The following is a 22,603-nucleotide window of genomic DNA, read 5'->3' on the forward strand; positions in this document are numbered from 1 at the left end:
TTGGTCGTTGTTTTTTTCTCGTTTCAATTTTGTGGTTTCATACCTGCCAGGTTCAAAGAATGTGAAGGCAGATGCTCTTTCCAGGAGTTTTGTGCCTGACTCTCCTGGAGACTCTGGGCCTACTGGTATCCTTAGGGATGGGGTAATATTGTCCGCCGTCTCCCCAGACTTGCGACGTGCATTGCAGGAGTTTCAGGCGGATAAACCTGATCGTTGTCCACCAGAAAGACTGTTTGTTCCGGATGATTGGACCAGTAGAGTCATCTCCGAGGTCCATTCTTCTGTGTTGGCTGGTCATCCTGGAATATTTGGTACTAGAGACTTGGTGGCCAGGACTTTTTGGTGGCCTTCCTTGTCAAGGGATGTGCGCATCTTTGTGCAGTCTTGTGAAGTGTGTGCTCGGGCTAAGCCTTGCTGTTCTCGGGCCAGTGGGTTGTTGTTATCCTTGCCTATCCCGAAGAGGCCTTGGACGCACATTTCCATGGATTTTATTTCAGATCTCCCTGTCTCACAGAAAATGTCCGTTATCTGGGTTGTATGTGACCGCTTTTCTAAGATGGTTCATTTGGTACCCTTGCCTAAGTTGCCTTCCTCCTCTGAGTTGGTCCCTTTATTTTTTCAGAACGTGGTTCGTTTGCATGGGATTCCGGAGAATATCGTTTCTGACAGGGGATCCCAGTTTGTGTCTAGATTTTGGCGGACGTTTTGTGCTAAGATGGGCATTAATTTGTCTTTCTCGTCTGCATTCCATCCTCAGACGAATGGCCAGACGGAGCGAACTAATCAGACCTTGGAAACTTATTTAAGGTGTTTTGTTTCTGCTGATCAAGATGACTGGGTTGCCTTTTTGCCACTGGCCGAATTTGCCCTTAATAATCGGGCTAGTTCTGCTACTTTGGTTTCTCCTTTCTTTTGTAATTCGGGGTTTCATCCTCGTTTTTCCTCTGGTCAGGTGGAGCCTTCGGATTGTCCTGGAGTGGACGTGGTGGTGGACAGGCTACATCAGATTTGGAATCAGGTGGTGGACAATTTGAAGTTGTCTCAGGAGAAGGCTCAGCAGTTTGCTAATCGCCGTCGCCGCGTGGGTCCCCGACTTCTTGTTGGGGACTTGGTGTGGTTGTCTTCTCGTTTTGTCCCTATGAAGGTCTCTTCTCCTAAGTTCAAGCCTCGGTTCATCAGTCCTTATAAGATCTTGGAGATTCTTAACCCTGTATCTTTTCGTTTGGATCTCCCAGCATCGTTTGCTATTCATAATGTGTTCCATCGGTCGTTATTGCGGAGGTATGAGGTGCCCATTGTTCCTTCGGTTGAGCCTCCTGCTCCGGTGCTGGTGGAGGGAGAATTGGAGTATGTTGTTGAGAAGATCTTGGATTCTCGTGTTTCCAGACGTAAACTCCAGTATTTGGTTAAGTGGAAGGGTTATGGTCAGGAGGATAATTCCTGGGTGGTCGCCTCTGATGTTCATGCGACTGATTTGGTCCGCGCCTTCCATAGAACTCATCCTGATCGCCCTGGGGGTTCTCGTGAGGGTTCGGTGACCCCTCCTCAAGGGGGGGGTACTGTTGTGGATTCTGTTTTTGGGCTCCCTCTGGTGGTTACAACTGGTACTGGGTGACTTTGGTGGGTTGCGGTCTCTGGTTTCCACCTGTCCATCAGAGCCTGGGTGTTTCCTATTTAACCTGGCTTTCCTGTCATTCCCTTGCCGGCTATCAATGTATCAGTGTGTCTCTGTTACCTTTGCTACCTGCTCCTAGGCCTTCAAGACAAGCTAAGTCTGGATTTCCCTGTTTCATGTTTGCTTTCATGTTTTTAGTCCAGCTTGCAGATATGTAATTCTCTGCTGCTGGTTGCTCTAGTGGGCTGAAATTACCACTCATGTACCATGAGTTGGCACATGAGTTCAAGTAATTTCAGGATGGTATTTTGAAGGGTTTTAAGCTGACCGCGCAGTTCACCTTTTGTATCCTCTGCTATCTAGCTTAAGCGGGCCTCATTTTGCTGAATCTGTTTTCATAACTACGTTTGTGCCTTCCTCTCATTTCACCGTCATTATATGTGGGGGGCTGCTATTTCTGTGGGAATATTTATCTGGAGGCAAGATAGGTCTGTGATTCTTCTGATAGGGGTAGCTAGATCTCTGGCTGGCGCGAGACGTCTAGAGTCCCCCCAGGAACGTTCCCCGGCTGCTGTTAGTTGAGTGTTGAGGTTCAGGATCGCGGTCAGCTCAGGTTCCATCACCCTAGAGCTCGTCCTGTTTTTGGCCCGTGTTATGTGTTTAATTCCCTGCCATTGGGAACATGACAGTCCAGACAGACAACTCTTGAGATTAGGTTGGGAGCTGTGTTGTCTCAGGAAGTAAATGGGAACATTGCATCCTATACTTAACCCCTTAGTGACAGAGCCAATTTGGTACTTAATGACCAAGCCAATTTTTACAATTCTGACCCACTGTCAATTTATGAGGTTATAACTCTGAAACGCTTTAACGGATCCCGCTGATTCTGAGAAGGTTTTTTCCTGACATATTGTACTTCATGTTAGTGGTAAAATTTCTTCGATATTGTGTTTATGTATGAAAAAATGGAAATATGGCAAAAAAAATTAAAATTTAGCAATTTTCAAACTTTTAATTTTTATGCCTTTATATCAGAGAGATATGTCACTCAAAATAGTTAATAAATAACATTTTCCACATGACAACTTTACATCAGCACAATTTTGGAAACAATTTTTTTTTGGTAGGAAGTTATAAGGGTTAAAAGTTGACCAGCAATTTCTCATTTTTACAACAAAATTTACAAAACCATTTTTTTGGGACCATCTCACATTTAAAGTCACTTTGAGTGGTGTTCATGACAGAAAATACCCCAAAGTGACACCATTCTAAAAACTACACCCCTCAAGGTGCTCAAAACCACATTCAAGAATTTTATTAACCCTTTACGTGCTTCACAGGAAGTGAAGCAATGTGGAAGGAAAAAAATAAAATGTATCTTTTTTTACAAACATTTTACTTCAGGACCAATTTTTTTTATTTTCACAAGTGTAAAAAGAAAAAATGAACCACAAAATTTGTTGTGCAATTTCTCCTGAATATGCCGATACTCCATTTGTGGGGGTAAACCACTGTTTGGGCGCACAGCAGAACTTGGAAAAGAAGGAGTGCCGTTTGACTTTTTCAACTCAAAATTGGCTGGAATTGAGATTGGATGCCATGTTGTGATTAGGATGCCCCTGATGTGCCTAACCAGTGGAAACCCCCCACAAGCGACACCATTTTGGAAACTAGACCCTGTAAGGAACTTATCTAGATGTGTGGTGAGCAATTTGAACCTCAAGTGCTTCACTGAAGTTTATAATGTAGAGCTGTAAAAATAAAAAATCATATTTTTTCCCCAAAATGATCTTTTTACCCCCAAATTTTAATTTTCACAATGGTAACAGGAGAAATTAGACCACCAAACATGTTGTGCAATTTGTTCTGAGTACACCGATACCCAATATGTGGGGGTAAACCACTGGGTGCACCGCAGAGCTTGGAAGAGAAGGAGTGCCATTTGACTTTTTCAATGCAGAATTGGATGGAATTGAGATTGGACACCATGTTGCATTTTGAGAGCCCTTGATGTGCCTAAACAGTGGAAACCCCCCCACAAGTGACACCATTTTGGAAACTAGACCCCTTAAGGAACTTATCTAGATGTGTGGTGTGCACTTTGAACCCCCAAGTGTTTCACAGAAGTTTATAACGTAGAGCCATAAAAATAAAAAATCTTTTTTTTCTTCAAAAATGATTTTTTTAGCCCGCAATTATTTACTTTCACAAGGATAACAGAAGAAATTGGACCCCAAAAAATGTTGTCCAGTTTGTCCTGAGTATGCTGATATCCCATATGTGTGGGAGACCACAGTTTGGGTACACAGCGGGGCTCGGAAAGGAAGTAGTGACGTTTTAAAATGTAGACTTTGATGGAATGGTCTGAGGGTGTCATGTTGCGTTTGCAGAGCCCCTGATGTACCTAAACAGTAAAAAAACAAAAGTGACCCTATTTTGGAAAATATACCCCCAAGGAGCTTATCTAGATGTGTGGTGAGCACAATGAACCCCAAAGTGCTTCACAGAAGTTTATAACGTAGAGCTGTGAAAATACAAAATCATATTTTTTCCACAAAAATGATGTTTTTACCCCAAAATTTTTACTTTCACAAGGGCAATAGGAGAAATTGGACCATGAAGATTGTTGAGGAATGTGTCCTTAGTACGTTGATACCCCATGTGGGGGAGGACCACTGTTTGGGCGCATGGCAGAACTTTCAAGGGAAGGAGCACCGTTTTGGAATGCAGACTTTGATAGAATGGTCTGCGGGCGCCATGTTGCGTTTGCAGAGCCCCTGATGTGCCTAAACAGTAGAAACCTCCCACATGTGACCCCATTTTGAAAACTAGACCCCCCAAGGAACTTATCTAGATGTGTGGTGAGCACTATGAACCCCCAAGTGCTTCACAGAATTTTATAATGTAGAGCCGTGAAAATAATAAATTATATTTTTTCCACAAAAATGATCTTTTTACCCCCATATTTTTACTTTCATAAGGGTAACAGGAGAAATTGGACCATGAAAGTTGTTTTGCAATTTGTCCTGAATACGTTCATACTCCATATATGAGGGGAGCTGTTTGGGTGCATGGCAGAGCTCGGAAGGGAAGTAGTGATGTTTTGGAATGCTGACTTTGATGGAATGGTCTGCGGACGTCATGTTGTGTTTGCAGAGCCCCTGATGTGCCTAAACAGTAGAAAGTGACCCCATTTTGAGAACTAGACCCCCGAAGAAGCTTATCTTGATGTGTGGTGAGCACTTTGAATGCTCAAGTGCTTCACAGAAGTTTATAACGCCGTGAAAATAAAAAATCTTTTTTTTTCATTTTTTTTAATTTTCCCAAGGGTAGCAGGAGAAACTGGACCCCAAAAGTTGTTGACCAATTAGTCCTGAGTACACTGAACCAACCACTGTTTGCGTGCACGGCAAAGCTCAGAAGGAAAGGAGCACCATTTGACTTTTTCAACACAAAATTAGCTGGAATCAATGGTGAGCCATGTCGCGTTTGGAGACCCCCTGATGTAACTAAACAGTGGAAACCCCAATTTTAAATCCAACCTGTCAGGACTCTGAATATTTTTTATTACCTTTTGTGCATTACTGCCCTTTTCCAAGATGGCGTCTTTGGTCTCATGTGCACTGTGTCTTCCTGCTATAAAACTCAACCCCAGCCTTCAGTCTGTGCTAGAGTATTCTGCCTTGCATCCAGCTCCTGACCTCTGGTGACTCCCTGGCTATATACCTGCTCCTGTGAACCTGTGGGGTTATCCTGCTACTCTGCTCTGAGTTCCTGATGCATACACCAGTTCCAGTAATCCTCCTTCATCTGCTGCTCGTGTTTACTTCCATCTGCATTTGCTGGACATGTAAGCTGTTTCTGCTCTGCAAGAACCTGAGACTATTACCCAGGCCTCCCTGGTTGAGCTAAGATATTATTTGAACTGCCTTATAAGCATATCTACCTGTGTTTTGGACTAAGCAAGGACTTATTCATGTCAAGTATCCTCAAGAATAATTGTGCTTCATAGACTTTCTGCGTGATTGCATTTTCTTCTGAAGTTTCCTATAGACTGCTAAGCTGCATTTAATATTTACTCCAAGTGTTGTGGACTTGAGTTTCTCTCTGCACCTGTTTGAATCACCGTGTGATAATATAGACTTTACCACTTATAAAACTGTGTCCTGTAGTTGTCTTGTTCCATGCAAAGAGTCTCCTGAGTTATCCCCTATAAATATTACACAACCCTAACCCCAACACACCAATAACCCTAACCATAATCCTAATCACAACCCTAACCCCAACACACCCCTAACCCTAATCCCAACCCTAACCATAACCCTAATCACAACTCTAACCCCAACACACCCCTAACCCTAATCCCAAGCCTTACCTTAATCCCAAACCTAACCCTAACCCCATCCCTAACCATAACCATAATCCCAAACCTAACCCTAATTCCAAAACTAAGGCTTCTTTTACACTTAGTGGGTTTTTTGCGGCCCGTTATTGCGGGCTTTTTTTGCGGGCTGTATTGCCTCAATTTTCACGGTGTGCCGCAATAATGGACCGCAAAAAAACTTGCGGATTGCCGTTTTTCGGGTTTCCAAATGTATTGGGAAAAAAAACGGCGGTCCGCAAAACCGGAAGTCACGGTGCACCGCAAAAACAACCTTCCGTTGTTTTTGTGGCCCCATTGAATTACAATGGGGCCGTGTCCATTAGCCATGAAAAATATCGAGCAGGCTCAATATTTTTTCACAGCCGTAAATACGGCCCTCACGGCCACACGGCATACGGCGCTCCGTACAATTATTGCGACACGTTTTTGCAGCCCCACAGAAATCATTTGGGACTGCAAAAAAGGACGCAAAACCACGGTAAGTGTAAAAGAAGCCTTACCCTAACCCTAGTTTTTGCCCCAACCCTAGCCCTAACCCTAATTTTAGCCCCAACTCTAACCCTAATTTTTTCCCCAACTCTAACTCTAATTTTAGCCCCAACCCTAACCCTAATTTTAGCCACAACCCTCACCTTAACCCTAATGGGAAAATGGAAATAAATACATTTTCTTTGTTTTATAATTTTTCCCTAACTAAGGGGGTGATAAAGGCGGGGTTATTTACTATTTTTTTATTTTGATCACTGTGATAGGGTTTATCACAGTGACCAAAATGAACCAATAGGAAAAATCTTCCTATTGTTGCCGAGTGCCTGCGGGCAGATCTCGGGGGGCACACTGCACATGCGCCTGACATTTTTTCCCTGATAAAGATGGTGGCACCCACCGGAGGAAGCAGGAGGGCCGAGGAGCATCGGGAGACACTGGTAAGTATGGGGGGGGGCAATCGGGGACCCTATTTCTCTCTCCTCTGATGTGCAATCCCATCAGAGGAGAGAGAAATTACATGGCACATCAGACTTTCTTTTTTTTTGCGGCCACCGCTACACTGTTACTAGTGGCGATCGCAAAACCGTGTCTGTAAGAACCGACCCGAATTATGTTCTTTGGGGTCTCGGCTACCCCCGGCAGCTGAGACCCTGAGATCTGGTGAGTACTGCCGGCAGATCTCGGCGGGCGCATGCGCCCACCATTTTTTCCGGGTAAAGATGGCAGCGCCCATGGGGGGAGGAAGCGGGAGGACCCACGGACACCGGGAGACACCGGTAAGTATCGGGGGTTGATCGGGGACCCTATTTCTCCTCTAATGTGCGATCACATCAAAGGAGGGAGAAATTAAATGGCAAATCGTGCTTTTTTTGCGGCCACCGGTTAATTACTGGCGATTGCAACCCGGGGGTCGGTAAAAACCTACCAAATAATGTTCTCTGGGGTCTCGGCTACCCCCGGCAGCCGAGAACCCGGAGAAAATCCGACTCTGGGGGTCGCTTTACACTTTTTCCACAGCACCGTTAATTAATGGCTGGAAAGACGCGCTGCATGTCCATCTCCATGGGTGATCTGCAGGCGTCGGTGCACGCATAGTGGACATGGGATTTCTTGAAATCCCATCTACTATGCTGTAACATCTGCACATTGCAGGATGGGTGCTGCGGATCTATGCAGTGTCCAACCCGCAGCGTTTACTGACCTTAATATCCTACTGCAAAAAATATTGTCTTAGCCCAGCTGGTCCACCACCAGTAAAATGATCTCACTTTCAAGAAGTCTTAAAAAGTAGATTCAAGAGTAATCACCATGAATGATGAAAATCATTATATAGATTTAAGAAAAGTTAGCTCTACTTATTTATGGACAGAGAAATGAAGCCTTAATGATTTATATTGCATGGGTGAAAAGAAACAACTCCATCAGTACTGTGCAGATCTGTATATTCTGCAGTCCTCTCTGAAAGTAACTTACGCTTAAAGGCATTGTCGTCTTTCAGAGATTATTGCTCAAAATACTTAGGGATGGAACACAAAAATGAAAAATAGAACAAGCTGAACTTTAACTCACACTCCTGGTGAGGACCGCTTCTGCTCCAGTCTTTGTTGATCAGCTGCAAGTGACATCATATTCATAGCACTGCAGCCAATCACCAAGCTCAGCAGCCTGTGCCATCTGCATGAACAAGCTCACTTAGTTTAGTGATTGGCTGCAGTGCTGCCACAACTGCAGCCAATAAACAAAAACAGATAAGAGGCAGCAATACACTCTACGAAGTTGTGTAAAATCAAGATTATTTTTATAATTTTTTCATTCCTTACCCTTTGTAGTAATAATCTTTCAAAGAGGACCACTGTTTACGATGTTCACTGCCTGGTACATCACCTTACAGTCTGCTAGATAATACACACATATGTGAAGCCCCGTGAGCTATCACTCCCCTAGAGCTTCAGGCAGAAGAGCTGACATTCTAAGAAAGTCATGATGTACCCAAACATTACTAGATATAAATGTAATTTTGGTGGTTGATTACTATTTCTACTATTCAACTACAGAGAAAATGTAAACTGCATTTTATTTACATCTAATATAAGCTTATGTCTTTTAAATGCTGCAGTATAATTACACTTACTCCTATTATGTTTTGGTGCATATCCGTGCCTAGAAAGCTATAAAGGCTTTTATTTGTAAGTTGAAAAGATGGAGAAGCTGGAACCATTTGGATTTCTTAACACCTTCTATTATCCGATATGTGATTGATCTCACAGAGAATAATGGGCTTTTTTTGGCATTAGTTAGAGGATGACAAAGGAACACAAATAAGAACAGTCTGTAGGTAAAGAGGCTGTAAAGGTACCTTCACACTAAACGATATCGCTAGCGATCCGTGACGTTGCAGCGTCCTGGATAGCGATATCGTTGTGTTTGACACGCAGCAGCGATCAGGATCCTGCTGTGATATCGCTGGTCGTTGATTAAAGTTCAGAACTTTATTTGGTCGTCAGATCGCCGTGTATCGTTGTGTTTGACAGCAAAAGCAACGATACCAGCGATGTTTTACAATGGTAACCAGGGTAAATATCGGGTTACTAAGCGCAGGGCCGCGCTTAGTAACCCGATGTTTACCCTGGGTACCAGTGTAAAATGTAAAGAAACAAACACTACATACTCACCTTCGCGTCCCTCGCCGTCCGCTTCCTGCACTGACTGAGCGCTGGCCGTAAAGTGAAAGCACAGCACAGCGGTCAGAAAGGGGTTAAAGCGAAATTCCAACAAAACACTTTTGTAATGGCTGTTTGGTTGTCAAGCTCCCTCTAAGTTTAATATACCACTATACAGATATGTTTTATACAGGCATTGTTAACTTCCATCTGCTGCACAGGGGGAATTTTGACCCATGTCCGCTGCGGTCTCCCATTCTACATCGGCCGCAGTGGAGCCTGCTCAGCGGAGACGTCGGTCCCTGCATCTGGATCAGCCTGATACTGTGCAAAGGGTTACTGCTGCCTTTCCAGGCACTCCCTTTGTAGCCAGCACTGGTCAGCAGTGAGCAGGCTTTTCTGGGACTAAGTCCTGCTTTGCACACACTGAGCATGCCCACGGGAAGACTTCTCATTGGAGGTCGGGGGACACACTCAGGCCCTGTAGCAGCTCCTATTGGTCCTCCAGGAAGGTCCTGAAAGATCTGCAACTATAAAAGGTTTGCATGGCCGCATGGCCATGTGCTAGTATCAAATGTATTTGGCTTATGCCAGTGAATACTTTACCACTCTTTATACAGTATATATGTGGTGTGAGACTGTAGCGCTGGGACTGCACACTCAGGCAGGCAGTTAGAGTCAGTGGGGGCAATTAGCCGTTGGCTTGCTTGCAAGCACAACCCTAGTTAGGGCAATAGTTTTTGTGTACAGCGTGACTCTGTGCTGCAACAGAGATCGCTTTCAGTTCACACGGGGTGAAGCTTAACCAACGTGTGAGCTCAGAGTTTATCCGCCATTACTTTGCAGCAGATATCTCTTCACGGTGGACCCCAGGCTGCGAACGCACCTTGTTGCTTCCTACCTATACTTGGTGCGTTCCGCTAGCCCTAACAATAACAAGCATTAGCTCAAGTTGATTTTGTGCCATTAAGTGGGGCAATATAAAGACATTATTCCATTATTAATTTAATCATTGTTATATACTTACATATATATCCTATTTTACATGTATTTGACTTTATATTGCAATAAATGTGAAGTAAGATAGGTGACTTCAACATCTGAGCAGCTTTGCTATTTAGTGTGTGTCTGGCAACTATTGCAAAATACCAAGGCTTGACTTATGACATCCAGATGCTTTACTGCGAGGTGGCTGATCATTCCATTTTATATAAGCAAGGCATAAACTATCAGTAAAGGGAAAACTTCCTGATTAAATCCATTTACTGAAAACTGGTCTACATCGTGTCCCATTGACACATGCTCTTGACACATTACAAAACAGAACTTTGATACGTTAGATGAATTGTATACCATCGGCATAACAAGTCATTATCATCACAGGATTTAAAACTTTGGAATTTTCAAAATAAAGAGGAATTGAACAAAAACTATATTGCTTTAGTTTCATTTATATTAAACAAAGACAAATAAGCATAATAGGCAGTAAACATGTAAAGAAAAGATATCCCAGGAGTGGACGTATATTTGATGGAACCTGTGCAGTCTCGCAGGGGCACGTTTCTACCTGCAAAACAGGTGGAATTATGCATCATGATGAGCTATTAGACTATAAAGGGCCCATATATTGTTCTTGCACAGGGGCCGTTTTCGGTCTATGTCCTTCAGTGAGACATCCACTCGATCTGTTCTTTGTCGATGTGAAGCTGCCATTCTTTACCACGTTATCATTGTTTTGTATGTTTGATTTCGCCATTGTCCCATCTATGATAATATTATCATGTAGGATGACTTATCTAAATCACACCTGCCTATTATGCATCTTCACAACCCTCTTTGAGATGGACATTCAAAATTTAATAAAATAACCATTTTTTTGTTTAGACGACTTTTCAGAGACGATGTCCAGTACGATGGAGCTAGTATAGGATATGATGGAAAAGACAGTATATCACAGAAATTCTGGTCTAAAATGTTCTTAAGTATTCTGGCTTTTATTTACTTAGTCTACGTTCACATTTGCGGTCGGTGCCGCAGCGTCGCCGCATGCATCATGCGCCCCTATATTTAACATGGGGGCGCATGGACATGCGTTGCACTTGCGTTTTGCGACGCATGCGTCACTGCGGCGCACGCGTCCGGGCGCAGAGGATGCAGCAAGTTGCATTTTTGCTGCGTCCAAAATCAACCCAAAAAAGGACGCATTCGTCGGAAAACGCAGCGTTTTGCATGCGTTTTGCTGCATTTTTGTTTGCGTTGTGCGTTGCATCGCCGACGCTGCGGCGCACAACGCAAATGTGAACATAGCCTTAGTTCCATTTTTGTGTTATAGTTGAACTTTTCAGGATGGATCTGGTGATTTTATGGCTCATGTGCCCTATAGCTGTACTTTGGGTTTTAGGCTAGTTATCATAGCCCATATCATATAAATGGGCAAGTTTCTGGCATAAATGAGCATCACCTACCCTAACACTGAAAGTTAAAGTTAGTTTCATTTTTTTAAGCAATAACATGTACAATAAGTGAATATTTTTCAACATCATTAAAACTTCCAGAAAACATCTTTAAGGTTTGGCCTTTATTAGAGAGTTACCTACAGTATTTTGAAAAGCTTTTACTCCACTTACAGGAATTGACTATCCGCCAGCCCTAACGCTCGAGGCTGGGACCGTAATATTTATGGTATTTGACATTTGCTTATATAACTTAGTTTTTAGCATGAGTATACAATGCATAGTTTTGGCTATATGAAAGATAAATAACATGTATTGATCAGAGTTAAACTGGATCAATAGTTTCCAGGGACTCATTTCACGGTCCAGCGGAAATGACCAACTTAAGTTTAACCCATGTAACTTCAATAAAAAGACAATATATTGCACCATTTCACTTATCCTGTTTTCTTAGCTAGATCATAATTTTGCATTATTCTGGACTGGAAGAACCAGATCATGACAAGATACTGAGAGTATGTGACATCAGCAGTTGAAACTAAATGTAATTTTCCTTGCTTTTCAGAGACGGTGCAATAATACAGTGTTTCATTAATAATAATTTTCCTGACACTAACTTTAAAATCCACTGGGCTCCAGAATGAGGACTTCTTATTTTCGTAGCTTCTAACTCTAAGGGTATGTGCACACGATCAATGAACGCTGCGGGTCGGACACTGCATACTTGTGCAGCATCCAACCTGCAGCAGCCAGTTCTTACAGCATAGTGGATGGGATGTCAAGAAATCCCATGTCCACTATGCGTCCACAGACACCCGCTGCTCGCCCATGGAGACTGACATGCGGCACGTCTTTCTAGAGTGCAGCATGTCAATGTCTCTTGAAGAGACGCAAGTCTCCGCAAGATAAATTTCACCCATAAAATGTATTGGAAGCAGTGAATCCGCACGGCTCAGTGACCACATGCAGATTTACCTGCGTTCAATAGATGGCAGTACTGTGAGTGCAGCTGACATGCGCTGAGTCCAAAGCGCTGTGACTTCTGGATCGTATGCACCTACCTGAACAAAGCACGGTACCAATTAGGGTTCACGCTCAATATGCTGAAAATGCCCAGAGAACTAGACAACCTTTTAATCATATGTATATATAATTGTGATATCTAGGGGCAAGTTATTGTTAGTGTACCAAGTCCCTTTCTGTTGTTAGTGTACCAAGTCCCTTTCTGTATGGTCTGTGCATGTCCTGAACAGAATTAGAAATTCATACTCAGTGCTTGTTTTATTGACTCTTGGGTTTTCATTATTCCAGGAAATCTTTTGTGCGATTTACAGTGGGTACAGAAAGTATTCATACTGCTTTAAATTTTTCACTCTGTTTCAGTGCAGCCATTTGGTAAATTCGAAAAAGTTCATTTGTTTCTCATTAATGTACACTCTGCACCCCATCTTGACTGAAGAAAAACAGAAATGTAGTAATTTTTACAAATTCATGAAAAAAGAAAAACTGAAATATCAGATGGTGATAAGCATTCAGAATGTATTTCAGAGTGTACATTAATGAGAAAAAAATGAACTTTTTTGAATTTACCAAATGGCTGAAATGAAACAAAGAGTGAAAAATTTAAAGGGGTCTGAATACTTTCCGTACCCACGGTATATAGCTAGTAGCTGGAAATATTTACAAGACTGTGCACTTCCAAGTTGCAAAATATTTATATTTCCAAGATCTGGCAATCGTGATTCTAGCTGCTAAAATGTGAGAATAGAGCTCCCACTGCTGGGGGTAGAGTCATCTTTTCCTAAGAAATGTCCCTTGATCATACCTGATAGTTCTATTTCAGCTGTTAGGAGTCTGAATCCTGAAGCCTTAATTGGGGGAAATTAACTCAGAAGTAACCAGGAAAGATATTTAAAATGGGTTTTCTAAACTAGACAATAATTTTAATTAATATGAAAATATACCATTCCAATTTTCTATGACTGTTAGTGTAAACATCTCAATCCTCATGGGTTTTGAGGTAATCTCATAAGTTTCTGAATGGGTAATTAATACATTTTGAGTTATTAGCCTTGGATTCCATATAGAAGTTTACCTATGTCATTATTGTAAAGAGCACTACCAGCCACTGTCTGAAGAAGGGTCATGGACCTCTTGGTCTTCGAAACACATAATATCTAACTAAAAATATTACCAGAAGGTCCATGACACCACTGTGTGCAGGTACCTTGCCTCTTACAACAATCTTCAAACAACTAAAGAGAAATGTAGTCATAGGTGGCTTATAATGAGGGCAATATGGGATACTGCCTGGGGCCCAAAGCTCCAGGGGGCCTAGGGCCTGATTGCCTTCATTATAATATTTTTTTCACCACCATCAGCGGTGTTTTTTGCCAGCAGGGAGCACTCCTATCCTCCTGCTGGCAATAGGGAGACGAAGCTTAACTACAGCAGTCGCCTTCTCTATGACTCAGCCGGAGCAATGATGTCATCATTAGGCTGCATTGTTTACCATATATGAGCTGGCAGAGACTCAGAAGATCGCCAGGAGAGGTGAGTTATTCTTTTTTTTTTTCTTTAAAGTGAATGAATTGGGATGGGTGGATGGGTAAGAGAACCGCATGTTATAATGAATTGGATGAGGGGTAGGTGAGAGAACAGTATGTTCTAAAAAATTGGATGGGTGATAGATGAGAAAACAGTATATTATAATGAATTGGGATGGGCGGATGGGTGAGAGAACAGTATGTTATAATGAATTAGGGTGAGGGATGGGTGAGAGAACAGTATGTTATAATGAATTAGGGTGAGGGATGGGTGAGAGAACAGTATGTTATAATGAATTAGGGTGGGGGATGGGTGAGAGAACAGTATGTTATAATGAATTGGGGTGGAGGATGGGTGAGAGAACAGCATGTTATAATGAATTGGGTGAGGGGTAGGTGAGAGAACAGTATGTTATAATGAATTGGGATGGGGATGGGTGAGAGAACAGTATATTATGAATTGGGATGGGGGATGGATGAGAAGATATTACATTATAATGGGATGGGGTTCTAAAAGAAGGCATTGCATACTGAATTGGGGTATGTAATTATAATTAATTTGGGGTATGTAATCATAATGAATTGGGGGTGACTGTAATAAATTAGGGAGTATGTAATTATAATTATTTGGGTGCATGTGACTATATTTAATTGGGGTGTATGCCATTTAAATTTTGGGATATACAGTTAGAATGAATTGGAGAGAGGACAAGTAATTATTATGAATTGGGGGAATGGGAGGAGCATAGTGGGAGGGTTGAGAAAGCAGGAGAAAGTCTGGTAATGACCACAGGGGCTAATTAATTTATGTTTTTATTGGGCGGGAAAAGTGACTAATTATAGTTAGTGAGGGTCAAAGTAGTGGTGTATTAATTTATATTTTGAATGGTGAGTTGCACAATGGCTAATTATATATTAGTAGGGCAAACTCTGCAGTGGCCACATCCCAGTTTTAGTAGGTCGACAAGAACGTTTGACAAGATGGACAAGAAACAAAAAAAATGGCTGTAATCAGACAAGAAGTCAGAGGTAAGATACTGCCTGCAAGCACTAATTCTGTATCTGCACCATTCAAAGGATTATGCATGTGATCAGTGGCACTAAATCAGTTTTCCTTCTTTTTTCTATTGACAGCCATATCCATTACTTAAACTACTTACTTTACTTTACAGGCAGATATGTTTTCTCTGAAATACTACGGCATTACTGAGAAAACATGAAAGCTGTCCGGGAACAATGGATCTCAAATGACAAGGTTACCCAGATCCCCTGCATTGACAGATTTCTCCACATGAGTGTATGTAGGGAGAAGCTTGTCAATCAAAGTTATTGGGGGAAGGGACCTCACACAGATTAGTTTTCTCTTAAACCCTGCAGCAGTTCAGAGTAAAACATTCCTGGCCGCCATTGCACAGCTAGAGTTTGATTCATGCTGCCTGTAGTTCAAGCAGCATTAATATGATAACAGATTCCCTTAAAAACAATGGACGGGAAATATAAATTAAAATAGATTTTATATTAGTGTCCAAGCCCTACATACAGTTGAAAGATACAAAACAAAACATCTGCAGGCTAAAACTGAATTTTTTCGTTTTTCCCTGAAGATTGAATTTAAATGTTGCTGAATCAGAACCCATAGTGGTTTTGTAAGAATTATAAAAATAGAATTAGGATATTGCACCTCATGTGGAACATATCCTAGATATTAAAAAGAAAGACTGCAAAGTTTGTATCTTACAAACTTTTAAAGTTTAGTCCCTTTCTGCCTTCTAAAGGAATAGTACATCAGATGGCAGAACCCCCGCTTTGATGTGGGCTCCGGCGGTGAGTTGTGGCAGCTTCTAGCCTCCCATGGAGGCTATTGAAGCATGCCAAAATTACAAATTTTTTTAAAAAAAATATGAAAAAAAATATATATATAAAAGTTCAAATTACCCCCATTCGCCCCATTCAAATTAAAACAATAAAAAAAAAATCAAACCTATACATATTTGGTATCGACGTGATCAGAATCGCCCAATCTATCAATAAAAAAAAGAAATAACCTGGTCGCTAAACGGTGTAGCGAGAAAAAAATTAAAAACACCAGAATTAATTTTTTTTGGTAGCCGCAACATTGCATTAAAATGCAATAACGGGCGATCAAAAGGACGTATCTGCACCAAAATGGTATTAGTAAAAACGTCAGCTCGGCATGCAAAAATAAGCTCTCACCCAACCCGAGATCAAAAAAAATGGAGACGCTACGGGTCTCGAAAAATTGCACATGGCCATATTGACGAAAACTAAAACAGCTATGGCTTTGGGAAGGAGGAGAGCGAAAAACGAAATACTGAAAAAATCTCTGGGGGTTAAGGGGTTAAATTAATAAATAATCCCAGTTCTGATAACTACACAAGAATTGTAGAGCCACAGGTTGGTCTACAGTCATCCATTCCTCTAGTTACATTGGTCAGATAAACCATTATCACACCATTCTTGCATTTTCAGCTATATTCTTTAATTGCAGTTACATACAATAAAGATATATGTATTTTGCTAACATTTCTTAACAATTATGATTTCTCAATTGTTACATTTTTTTTTCATTGCAGTTTCTCATTTGTGGAGTTTGTGGAATCTTCTGCGCCAAAAAGAAATCAGGACTCATAGTAAGTGCCTAATATGTAACGCATATTCTTTGTAAAATGGATAAAGAGTGAGGCCTGATGGTAGAATTCAGCTACTTATCCCAAACCTGATGTACAATAAAAGCCAGTTCACAAAACCAGGAAGCGGCTTACTGAGCCAGTCCTCCAATACAGGTATCAGTTTTCTACACGTTCTTAAACTGCACACTAAGGGCCCAATTCAATAAGAACAGTGATATTCATGGTGGTCTTGATGAGGGGGCGTGCTGGAGTCAGACACTTCTGATTCATGAAGAGGAGCGTCTGATGAGTGGTGTGCACCTCTGTGCACTATTACAGAACTCTTACTACAGTCAGGTACTGGAGTGAGATTTAGGGAACGCCATGTCATGAATTAGACAAGCTGCACCCTGATCCCACCTTAGCTGTGCCCATTTTGTTGGAGTTGGGAGAAACTGGTATGAAAATCACAAATGTTTTGTGCAACTCCAAGGTGTCACTAAATTATTCGACTCTCAAAGCTTTTACACCATGTAAATTTAATATGTAAAAATATTAGAATGGATTTTAAAAAAATATTATTTATATATATAATTTTTGGAAGTGCATTGAACAGCAAGGTGGATTGCTGCTGAGAGTAAAGAGAAAAAAAAAGTCTCTTTAAATCTTCAGCTTAGCGAGTGTGAGAGAGCTGAGTGTGACCTGAGAGTAAGTGTCAACGGCGGTAAGTGTGTGACTTGTGATTCAGTGACTTTGGATTCAGGGAGTTTCCAAGGGAGGAATTGCTGAATTGCTGTCTGTATTTTATTGATTTTTTGCATTTATTTTTTATTTATCGTTTTTGTCTGGTGCAATCCTCATTAGGAAATGTGCTCCACTATTGTTAATGCCATCCAGTGCACATCTTGCCACATGTATGCAATCCTTGATCAGCCGGTCGAGGGTGCATACTGCTGTGCGAGATGTGAGCACGTTGTGCATTTGGAAGCCCAGATTCTGAATCTAAATGTGCAGCTGGCAACACTGAGATCCATAGACAATATGGAAAGGAGTCTTCTGCTCACTGAGCAGACACTCAATGGGATAGATGAGGGGGGGATGGTAGGATGGAGCTGCAGGACAATGGAGCAGCAAGCTGGGTGACAGTTAGAAGGCCGGGTAGAGGGAAGAGTGCCAGGGAGGCTAGTCCTGATCTGGCACACCCCAATAAGTTTGCTAAGTTGGCAGATGAGGGGGGTGCCAGTACAGGGGTAGCACTGCTGCAGCCAGGCATGTCCTCTGAAAGCCGGAGAAGTGTCTGCTACAGTAAGGAGGGAAATAGGAGAGCAGGGCAGGCCAGACAGGTGCTGGTAGTGGGGGACTCAATTATTAGGGGAACAGATAGGGCAATCTGTCACAAAGACAGGGATCGTCGAACGGTGTGCTGCCTACCTGGTGCTCGAGTCTGACACATCGCTGATCGGGTGGACAGATTACTGGAAGGGGCTGGTGAGGACCCAGCGGTCATGGTGCACATTGGCACAAATGACAAAGTTAGAGATAGGTGGAAGGTCCTTAAAGATGATTTCAGGGAATTAGGCTGCAAGCTGAAAGCAAGGACCTCCAACGTGGTATTTTTTGAAATACTGCCTGTACCATGTGCCACGCCAGAGAGGCAACGGGAGATTAGGGAGGTTAATAAGTGGCTCAAGAATTGGTGTAGGAAGGAGGGGTTTGGGTTCCTGCAGAACTGGGCCGACTTCTCAGTTGGCTACAGGCTCTACGCCAGGGACGGGCTGCACCTCAATGGGGAAGATGCTGGGGGGAAAATGGCTAGAAGGTTGGAGGAGTGTTTAAACTAGGGAATGGGGGGAGGGTATTCATTTTATAGGAAGGAAAGATAGTGCAGATAGAGACCTGGGCACAAATAAGGAAGTTGGGGGTGGCGGTGGCATGGGGGGTGGGGTTAGAACAATTAATAATTTAAGAAAGAATAGAGGTACAGAGAGATACATAAAGTGTATTTATACTAATGCCAGAAGCCTCGCCAACAAAATGGACGAATTAGAATTAATGTTGTTGGAGCATAATTATGACATGGTGGGGATATCTGAAACATGGCTGGATGAGAGCCATGACTGGGCTGTTAAGGCTGCTTTCACACTAGCATCAGTGCGGGGCCGTCACGCTGCGTTGGCCCGACGTACTGATGCATACTGTGCAAAAAATGCCCGAGGTGGGCAGCGGAAGCAGTCTTAGGACACTTCCGCTGCCCCATTGCAAGGTCCGGGGAGGAGGGGGCGGAGTTTCGGCCACGCATGCGCGGTCGAAAATGGCGGTCTCGACGCACAAAAAAAGTTACATGTAACTTTTTTTGTGGCAGCGGTGCGCCAAAACACGGCGCAACCGTCGCACAATGGTTGTGACGTGTGGCACTGAGTCACAATGCGTCGCTAATAAAAGTCTATGGAGAAAAAACGCATCCTGCGGGCAACTTTGCAGGATGCGTTTTTTTTCCACAACGACGCATTGCGACGTGCAGTGCACAACGCTAGTGTGAAAGTAGCCTAACCTGCAGGGCTATAGTCTTTTCAGAAATGACCGTATGGATAAGCGAGGGGGTGGGGTGTGTCTGTATGTAAAATCGTCCTTAAAACCCATCCTGCGTGATAATATAGGTGAATCTAATGAAAATGTAGAGTCCCTGTGGGTGGAGATAAGGGGAGGGGGAAAAATAATAAATTACTGATAGGGGTTTGTTATAAATCTCCAAAAATAATGGAAGCAACGGAGAATATCCTCGTAAAGCAAATAGATGAAGCTGCGACTCAAGGAGAAGTCATTATTATGGGGGACTTCAACTACCCTGAAATAGATTGGGGAACAGAAACCTGCAGTTCCAGCAAAGGTAATCGGTTTTTGACAACTATGAGAGACAATTAAATTTCAACTGGTTCAGGACCCAACAAGAAGAGGTGCACTGCTAGACCTAATATTAACCAACAGGCCAGACCGCATAGCAAATATAAGGGTTGGGGGTCACTTGGGGAATAGTGATCACAAAATAATAAGTTTTCATGTCTCCTTTAATAAGATGTGTAGTAGAGGGGTGACAAGGACACTAAACTTCAGGAGGGCAAATTTCCAACGGATGAGAGATGATCTTGGTGCAATTAACTGGGACAATATCCTGAGACATAAAAATACACAAAGAAAATGGGAGACGTGTATTAGCATCCTGGATAGGACCTGTGCACAGTATATACCGTATGGGAATAAACATACTAGAAATAGGAGGAAACCAATATGGCTAAATAGAGCTGTAAGTGTTGTGAATTTGGATTCTGGGCTCCCCCGGTGGCTACTGGTGGAATTGAACTGGTGTTGTCATCTTCTCTGTTCACCTGTTCCCATCAAGATGTGGGAGTCGCTATATAACCTTGCTGCTCTGTTAGTTGCTTGCCGGTCAACAATGTTATCAGAAGCCTCTCTGTGCTTGTTCCTGCTCCTAGACAACTACTAGATAAGTTGGACTCTTGTCCATGTTTGTTTTTGCATTTTTGTTCCAGTTCACAGCTGAAGTTTCGTTACTGTGTCTGGAAAGCTCTTGTGAACAGGAATTGCCACTCTGGTGTTATGAGTTAATGCCAGAGTTTTAAAGTAATTCCTGGATGGTGTTTTGATAGGGTTTTCAGCTGACCATGAAAGTGTCCTTTCTGTCTTCTGCTATGTAGTAAGTGGACCTCAAATTTGCTAAACCTATTTTCATACTACGTTTGTAATTTCATCTTAATTCACCGCCAATACATGTGGGGGGCCTCTGTCTCCTTTCGGGGTATTTCTCTAGAGGTGAGCTAGGACTAATATTTTCCTCTGCTAGCATTATTTAGTCCTCCGGCTGGTGCTGGGCATCTAGAATCAACGTAGGCATGCTACCCGGCCACTGCTAGTTGTGCGTTAGGTTTAGTTCATGGTCAGCTCAGTTCCCATCTTCCAAGAGCTAGTTCCTATATATGCTGATGCTATGTTCTCTTGCCATTGAGAACATGACAGTTTGACCGGCCACTAAAGGGTTAAAATCCTTGGCTGAGAAAGGAGAGAAATAAGAAGTCTGCTGAGAATTTTTATTTTTTTTTCTCCTTCTAATCTTTGAATGGCTCTGTGTCCACCTGTTTGTAATGGATCTTCAGAGTGTGACTGCAGGTTTGAATAATCTCGCCACGAAGGTACAAAATTTGCAAGACTTTGTTTGTCATGCACCTGTATCTGAGCCGAGAATTCCTTTGCCGGAATTTTTCTCGGGGAATAGATCTGGGTTTCAGAATTTTCGAAATAATTGCAAATTATTTTTGTCCCTGAAATTTCGCTCTGCCGGAGACCCTGCACAGCAGGTCAGGATTGTGATTTCCTTGCTCCGGGGCGACCCTCAAGACTGGGCTTTTTCATTGACACCAGGGGATCCTGCGTTGCTCAATGTGGATGCGTTTTTTCTGGCCTTGGGGTTGCTTTATGACGAACCTCATTTGGAGCTTCAGGCAGAAAAAACTTTGATGTCCCTATCTCAGGGGCAAGATGAAGCGGAAATTTACTGTCAAAGATTCCGTAAATGGTCTGTGCTTACTCAGTGGAATGAGTGCGCCCTGGCGGCGACTTTCAGAGAGGGTCTCTCTGATGCCATTAAGGATGTTATGGTGGGGTTCCCTGTGCCTGCGGGTCTGAATGAGTCCATGACAATGGCTATTCAGATCGATAGGCGGGAGCGCAAACCAGTGCACCATCTGGCGGTGTCCACTGAGAGGTCGCCAGAGAGTATGCAGTGTGATAGAATTCTGTCCCGAAGCGAGCGGCAGAATTTTAGACGGAAAAATGGGTTGTGTTTCTATTGTGGTGATTCTACTCATGTTATATCAGCATGCTCTAAGCGCACTAAAAAGCTTGATAAATCTGTTTCCATTTGCACCTTACCGTCTAAGTTTATTCTATCTGTGACCCTGATTTGCTCTTTGTCATCTATTACTACGGACGCCTATGTCGACTCTGGCGCCGCTTTGAGTCTTATGGATTGGTCCTTTGCTAAACGCTGTGGGTATGATTTAGAGCCTTTGGAGACTCTTATTCCTCTGAAGGGGATTGACTCCACCCCATTGGCTAATAATAATCCACAATACTGGACCCAAGTAACTATGCGTATTAATCCGGATCACCAGGAGATTATTCGCTTTCTGGTGCTGCATAATCTACATGATGATTTGGTGCTAGGATTGCCTTGGCTGCAATCTCACAACCCAGTCCTCGACTGGAAAGCTATGTCTGTGTTGAGCTGGGGATGTAAGGGGGCTCATGGGGATGTACCTGTGGTTTCCATTTCATCATCTATTCCCTCTGAAATTCCTGAGTTCCTGTCTGACTATCGTGACGTCTTTGAAGAATCCAAGCTTGGTTCATTACCTCCGCACCGAGAGTGCGATTGTGCCATAGATTTAATCCCGGGTAGTAAATACCCAAAGGGTCGTTTATTTAATCTGTCTGTGCCTGAACATGCTGCTATGCGAGAATATATAAAGGAGTCCTTGGAAAAGGGACATATTCGTCCATCGTCATCTCCCTTAGGAGCCGGTTTTTTCTTTGTGTCAAAAAAAGACGGCTCTTTGAGACCATGTATCGATTATCGGCTTTTGAATAAAATCACTGTAAAATATCAATACCCATTGCCGTTGCTGACTGATTTGTTTGCTCGCATAAAGGGGGCCAAGTGGTTCTCTAAGATTGACCTTCGTGGGGCGTATAATTTGGTGCGTATCAGGCAGGGGGATGAGTGGAAAACCGCATTTAATACGCCCGAGGGCC

At 42.7% G+C, this 22,603-nt stretch overlaps 1 protein-coding gene across 5 annotated transcripts in view; it reads left to right on the forward strand.

Moving 5' to 3' along the window:
• The window catches only part of TMEM196 (transmembrane protein 196), a 124,285-nt gene that overhangs the window by 80,738 nt on the left and 20,944 nt on the right, over positions 1-22,603 (forward strand). For 4 of the 5 annotated variants that reach the window (XM_077271869.1, XM_077271867.1, XM_077271865.1 and 1 more), the window contains exon 2: positions 16,742-16,798. Coding sequence is in view for 3 of the 5 variants with exons in the window: in XM_077271867.1 (XP_077127982.1) it covers positions 16,742-16,798 (57 nt within the window). In the remaining 2 variants the exon portion in view is untranslated. Of the gene's footprint in view, positions 1-15,064; positions 15,177-16,741; positions 16,799-22,603 lie in introns of those variants that run through there. The other variant, XM_077271868.1, reaches the window with a different exon arrangement.

This window comes from Ranitomeya variabilis, chromosome 6 (genome assembly GCF_051348905.1).
Source record: "Ranitomeya variabilis isolate aRanVar5 chromosome 6, aRanVar5.hap1, whole genome shotgun sequence".
NCBI lineage: Eukaryota > Metazoa > Chordata > Amphibia > Anura > Dendrobatidae > Ranitomeya > Ranitomeya variabilis.